Source organism: Channa argus, chromosome 20, assembly GCF_033026475.1.
Source record: "Channa argus isolate prfri chromosome 20, Channa argus male v1.0, whole genome shotgun sequence".
In the NCBI taxonomy this organism is placed as follows: Eukaryota; Metazoa; Chordata; class Actinopteri; order Anabantiformes; family Channidae; genus Channa; species Channa argus.
Window position 1 is genome coordinate 18,540,026 of NC_090216.1, and position 7,131 is coordinate 18,547,156.

A 7,131-nucleotide genomic window follows, 5' to 3' on the forward strand; every position below is an offset into this window, starting at 1 on the left:
GAGCCATATGGGTTTCATGTTAGGTGGATAAGACTACACGGACCTTGAGAGCACCCCCCACCCATTCAGCTGTACAAAGGAAGCTGATTCAACACGAATTGACATACATTAAATATTTATTGCAGAATGTACCAATAACTTGAATATGTCTTGGTTTTCTTGCTAACAGATTGCTGTGTGTGTTTATTAGGTGGTTCCCATCAGCAGGTCAATGGCACTTCTCAAAAAGACTTTGTTAGGCCAGAACAGCTTGTGGAGGGCAAGGTGGGTTGAGTTGTTAATGCTCTGACTGTGTGTGGTATAACAGAAGTCTGTAAATTCAATCTTTTTCCTTTTTGTTGTCAGGACTCTGAGGCCATCTACCAGTGGTTGCGTGAGTTCCAGTTGGAGCAGTACACATCCAACTTCATCAATACAGGATATGATGTGCCCACAATTAGCAGGATGACACCGGAGGTTTGTGGTAGCATTATAATTAGCCTTGTTAGCTTCTTGATTGCCTTCAAAAAGTCAGGCAGTATCACAGTATACAATCAAAGATGACCTCAACAGTGTGATATGTTGAGCATTGTAACCCCCAGATAAGAGGTTACAAATACTAGATGGATGGATAAAAAACAAACATATAATTTGGGCAAAAAAAAAACAAGGCCGTAACATCAGAAGCAAATTGTTGCATTTACTATTTTACCAACACATATGCAGAATACATGTCCATACATTATTGCATGTTTGTGCAACTTCCTAAAACATGCATTTTTATTGATCTTCCTGAATTATATACTAACGCACAATTTTTTGCAACAAAATGAAAACTCAGGTAACCTGTTTTGCTCATGAAGTAGAACTGTGATTTCATGATGAAGAGCAATCTTAGTAAATACATGTTTTGGATAATAGCTTCATGTTTAAGGCACATTCTTAGATTTTCTGGTTCAAAATGTTTTTTAATGTGTTCATTTACTGACACGTTCTGTTCCTCAGGACCTGACAGCCATCGGAGTGACAAAACCTGGACACAGAAAGAAGATTTCGATAGAGATCGGCAAACTGAGCATCCCTGAATGGCTACCGGATTATATTCCTGTGAGAAAGCATCCTGACGTCCCACTCAGGATTGTAATGCAGCTGTTTCTCTGATTTATTGGAATACCGCTAATGTGTAAGGTTTTTTGTTTATTGCTGCAGTTGGATCTAGGAGAGTGGCTGAGTGTGATTGGACTTCCTCAGTACCAGAAGAGATTGTGTGACAATGGCTACGACTCCATCATGATTGTCAAAGACATAACCTGGGAGGACTTGCAGGAGATAGGAATTACCAAACTGGGTCAGGGTTATTTAAAATATTGAATGAATCTCCATTCTATTTTGAAAGTAGTGCATTGCATTGTATTTACAACATGAATATATTTGTCAAATGTTTTTTCATAGTAAGTTTTTAGAACATTCTTGTGCCTCAGAGTGCACTGTTTAACACGTGTTACAACATATGGGTTTAAAGTATCTTAGTCTGTAAAATGTCTCTGTTTGTTGCAGGCCATCAGAAGAAGCTGATGTTAGCAGTGAAGAGACTTTGTGACTTGCAGCGCTCTCGTAACCATGCTGACAGAACTGGTGGCGAGACTCTCAGACGGAAGCCACCAGCTGCTCTGGAGCTTGTCGCTATTGAACACACACCAACGCACAACGTGCACGCTCGCACACGCTCTGATGTGCTGACTGACGGCTGCTGCCCCTCCCCTCGCACCCCCCGGGCCCTCCTCTCCTTTCAGGACAGTGAACTGAGCGCAGAGCTGCAGAGCGCTATGATAGGCAGGGCAGGTAGTGGAGCTGCAGAGGCGATTGGCTTCAGGGGCGTGACTTCTGCAGCCATGTCACTCAGCCAGGAGAGCATTAGCACACGTTCACGTGGCTCAGGCAATTCTGGGAACTCTGGAAATTCAAATTCAGGAAATTCTCAGGAACAACAAGCTACGTGGGCATCAGCCACGACATCCAGCCGATTTGAGGAGAATCTGGATTGTGGAAGAGGGGAAGAGCCCAAGAGTGGAGGAAGCAGTCCAAGAGGCAGAGGTAGACAGAGGCCAACAGAGATGGTGGAGCACATGGATCGGTCTAAAATTTCTAACCTCTTCTCCCCTCCCACCCCTCCCCTAACCCCAAGCAAAATGCCTCGCTTTGCCTATCCAGCTGTGCCACCTAAGGGCAAAAACCTCCAGTCTCCTAACCACCTATATCAGCCTCAGCATCACCAGCCAGCCTCCCCTTCCTCTCCAGCTCCACAGCCTTCCCCATCACAGCAGGCCTTCACTTATCTCCAGGGTGAGGCAGCAGGTGTGAATGGAGCTCAGCGTATGCTCTCCAAGCCTCTGCCTGGAGCTGTCCCTCTGCTGGGATCTCGACCTGGACATCCACCAGTTGATGGCACCCAGAAGGGCCTGCACAAAAAGCGCAGCCAAAGCCTAACTCGCTATGCCCTGTCAGATGGCGAGCCAGATGAAGACGATGGCCATGCTGTCCCGTGCACCTCAGCTTCTTCTGCAGCCATGCCCTCTTATGCCACTCTGTCGCGGAAGCAGGGGCACGGGCACCCCAGCGCCACAAGGGCTCAGCGACAGATCAACCGCAGCCACTCCTTTGCTGTGCGCTCCAAACACAAAGGCCCACCCCCACCGCCACCAAAGAGGATGAGCTCTGTAAGCAGCAGCTCAGCACACCGACCTGAATGTGGGAAACTCAAAGAGCCAGAGGTGAAGGAAGTGGTGGAGTTGGAGAGTTTAGGCAGCGTGAGAAGCATTGCAGCCAAGCTGGAGGCAAGCAGCAGTCCGTCCAGGAGAATAGATATCCCACCAACGTATGTCCCTGTTTCACCAATTTTTAGCCCTGTGTCCTCCCCAGTTCCACATGGAATTTCATCTCACATCACACCACAACAATCTAGACCTGTCCCCACTCTAGGCCTGGCGGGTCTGAGGAGGACAGTAAGTCAGAGAACAGAGGGGGACTATGATAGACAAAGAGGTGAAAGTTTGGTTGGAACAGCTGAGGAAAAAGAGAAAGCAAGACAAATTGAAAGAATGTCAAAGAGTGCTAGTCCTTCTCCAAAGCACAGCCCCGGTGACCACCTGCCTTTTGCAGAGGAGGGTAACCTCACCATCAAACAACGGCCAAGGATGGCAGTTGTTCCTGACGTCAAGGCTCCTCAGGAAAGCCCGGTCCATATCCCGAACAGTCTGGAGCTCCCAGAGTTTAATTTGAAAGAGTCTGACACAGTGAAAAGACGACACAAACCCAAAGACAAAGAGTTGTCCACACCTGAGGAGCCAACAACCCCCAGCAGAGGCCACATCGTCTCACAAAGCACAAACCACAGTTTACACATAAAGAATGATGCAAGTACACGGAGCCATGATGAAACTCAGAAATATATTTTCCAGAGAATAGGTTCCATTGGGAAAGGCCCAAAGCCTTCAACGTCCTTGAAAGCTTCCAGTCCTCTTAATCAGCTCCCTAACAGCAAACCAACAATCCCCCAGAAAGTGGTCTCTTTGACCCAAGCAAGTGCACAAACAGCTATTCCTAAACTAACCAGTGTTCAGATTCACACAGTCTCACCAAAGCTGGGCAGCAGTGTACACACTCAGTCAAGGTTACCTAGTCCTAAACCTGTCAAACACCCGGTGACGGTGACGTCTAAGCCTGAGAGTCCACTGAAAGCTGCTGGTGTGTCTGCATGCAGATTCCCTCAGTCCAGCACCACCTCTTCAACCACAGGTGACAGTAGACACAAATAAGAGTTGTACTTGATCAAATCACTACAAATGTAACCCTAAATGTTGAACCCTAAATCTAACCATCTTGTTCCTCAGGACAAAACGTCACCGAGGTCCAGAGTGTTGCATTCACTGGTTTGTACTCCACCTCAATGCTATCGGGCCAGACAGGTAAAACAGGGACACACCAGCCTGGTGTGGCTGGTCTGGAGTTACTGGCTCAGAAGAGGCTGGAGCAAACGAGTACCACACTGGAGGCTGCTCTCAGAGTGGTGGAGAACAAACTGGCTCTGGAAAGCAGCTTGGATGGGTAACTACTGATCTACACCCATAATGCAATGAGTAAAGCAAACGATGTCACTTTACAGTAAATGGAACATATATTTTACAAAATTCTATTTTAAAATTAAGGAAGAAATAGTCCAAATGAAAGACAGTGAACTCATTGTTACTTTCACACCATTCATCTATTCTCTGTCGAAGCAAAGTTATTCTGTAGAGAGTATCAGGGATGGTTAACAAAATTATCATTGAAGAATTATTCCAGTTTATCACAGCCTGTAGCCTATTTGTTATTCTTATTGGTCGGCTTTGCTGCTGTACATCGAAACATTGCTGAATGTGATGTATTAAAGCAAAGAGCTGCTTTGTAAATGGCTCTTTTTATTTTACTGGTACTGTGCATATCGCACCTACCAATATAATGACATAATGTTAGAAATACAAACGTCTTCTTGGAAGCCTTCCAATCTCTTCTTCTTCTACTTTTCTTGAGGCTGCAGCTCTCGTAGCTTCCAATAGTATCAACACAGCTCATGGATATTTGCACCATAAACAACGTTAACAATAGAGAAAGTAATCATGTGTTTTTGCGGTGTTTTGAAAATATTCCTTTCATTATTACTCGGGAAACCAACATTCACCAAAAGTTAGTAATAGAGACAATAATACCGTTACTTATGTGAGCAAAAAGTACCCACAGTACCATGCAAGTCCATATCCTGTTCTTTACTATAGATATTCAGTGTTATTTAGAGTTTCAGTGTCAAGTCCAAATTAAGTTGTTCGTGTAATTGAAATGTTGTTTACAAGCTGTTTGATGGTCTGATTGCTCATGTCACTTATCGTATCAGGCTTTTTGTTTTCTTTGTTCCTGTTTTTTTGTAATAACATTTAAATACAAGTTGTAATTAAGTGGAATTATAATTTAAACCTCATTTACTTTGACCTGAAGAAGTTCTTTTTGGAGATCAACACAAAGTACTAGATTATTGGAACGTGTGAGACCAACACTAACACGAACCTTTCTGTTCCTCAGCGGCAGCAGCACAGTAAAAGCAGCAGGAAATATTTTGGATGACATTGGCAACATGTTTGATGACCTGGCTGACCAGCTGGATGCCATGTTGGAGTGATCTTCCAACAGACAGTGAACAGAGACCCAAATGCCAGCAGGCACCAGTGCACTTTTTGATGCTGGCTAATGGAACAGAGAGCATGGAGGTCAGCACAAGTATAGGACTCAAGAGGAATCAGTAAGTGCACAGTTCAGGATTTCCTGCACAACTTTTCCTCCATGTTCCGCAGCTTTTCAACGCGAGCACTTCACCTTAGGACACACAGCCAGGAATGTTATTAGAGCAAAATGAAACCGCAATTTCGAGATCAGCTCCCAGATGTCTGCGTGTGTGTTCAGTATATTATCACTAAAGGGAATGAGTCAATTTTATTCATATTACCTGTAAATATATAAATCCATCTACATGTATGGTGGCACTGTGTATGTGAGTAGTCAGATATCTTTATACTGAGTATATTTATTCTTTTATGTTTGTTTTTTTAACAAATTAAGTTCTTATTGACTGAATTATGTCTAAATCATTCTAGTGTATATTAGCATTATGTTGACATTTATAAATTTGGTTTCTTATTGTCTATAACCTGAGGAAAATATTGTTTATTGTATTAAAAGCAGCATATTTAACATATATGTATTAGGATTTGATTTGACGTTTTACCAAAGTTGTATCCACTTCAGCCGGAACAGTGAGAGGTGTCAGCATCAGGCCACCTCCCGCTAAAAGTTTGGAAAGTTTTACTTTTCACCTCAGGGTGCTATGAATTTACTGTAACTGTTCAAAATAATGGAAAATGCTATTGAGCATTTTATCAGTGGCCTGATACAAAGCATTTTAAATCAGGTCGACCTCATGAAAGAACATGTTCATTATTTAAAAGTCTAAGGAGATTGTGTAGCTATAGAGGAGTGATGTCTTCTATTGATTAAACAATGTAGCATATGTAGTGTGAATATGCCAACTGAAAGAATATCGGTTTGTAAAGAAATAACAAAACAAAATTATAGACTGGTGGATTTAAATTATGCTTGATAAAACTAAAAATATATATTTTGCAACTAATATTTTTATTTCCCGATATATAATGCTCATTATTGCTTTATTAATATTTAAAAAAGAATCACAAAATACATTATATATAATTTATTTGGAAGGAGACTAGTCAAGGATCCATAAGTTGGTTGGTAAATTGAGCTGATTTTTAAAACATTGAAAATCATCTATAATCTTTTAAATTGTAAATGAAACAGCATGTATTACACATATAGATGTATCTTTTTATTATACACTATATTTATTTAAAAGCTTTATTTGAATAATGTTTGAACTTCCCCCACAGCAGAGTTTTGTGAGGCACCTTATTCAAAATCATTTTTAGATTTGTGAAAGCCAGATAATGAAAAAAGGCTCATAAACTTTGTTTTTACTATTTCTAAATTACAAAATTACTCTTTGGCTTTTTTAATGCACCTTATAATGTTCACTGCCCAGAAAGTTGCTTTTAATATGGATTTCTCTGACATAGCTGTCATTGATATATTTTATACTCTTTGACGTACTTACACATTCTCTGTGGCTGAATGTGAGGCATCATTCAGAGAGGGCAGCAAAGAAAGGCCATTAAATTCAGCTATATTTAAATCCCATGTTTTTACTCACTGCTGCACCGTAACCAAATCAGTAACATTGCCTGTTTTTATGATTCTGAGCTGCTCAGGATTTGAAACACATTAAAGCCTAAAATGATTTAGCACTGTTGGTCCCTCTGTTCAGTTTCATTAGTTTCATTATTAATATTTCCACTGACTTGTGTCGTTAAAGGAGAACTTGTACTGAGGAAGTATGATTGTTTAGGCGTGTTCACATAGAAAGTGAATTTTGCAACAAGCATGATAATTAGCAACATGTGATAATTTTTTAACTTAAAAATACTGTTGCCTCTTTAAGATGTGGTTTTTATCAAATGAATATTTGCTACAATGTACATTACAAAACAGACT

The 7,131-nt window shown here is 41.5% G+C and overlaps 1 protein-coding gene across 7 annotated transcripts in view; it reads left to right on the plus strand.

Moving 5' to 3' along the window:
- LOC137105614 (caskin-2-like) overlaps positions 1-6,966 on the plus strand; it is a 43,488-nt gene extending 36,522 nt beyond the window's left edge. For all 7 annotated transcript variants that reach the window (XM_067488033.1, XM_067488037.1, XM_067488038.1 and 4 more), the window contains 7 exons: positions 191-264; positions 346-456; positions 985-1,086; positions 1,189-1,327; positions 1,537-3,774; positions 3,870-4,083; positions 5,092-6,966. In XM_067488033.1, coding sequence (XP_067344134.1) covers positions 191-264; positions 346-456; positions 985-1,086; positions 1,189-1,327; positions 1,537-3,774; positions 3,870-4,083; positions 5,092-5,188 — 2,975 coding nt within the window. In that variant the 3' untranslated portion in view covers positions 5,189-6,966. The remainder of the gene's footprint in view (positions 1-190; positions 265-345; positions 457-984; positions 1,087-1,188; positions 1,328-1,536; positions 3,775-3,869; positions 4,084-5,091) is intronic.
- Positions 6,967-7,131: the final 165 nt, after the last annotated feature.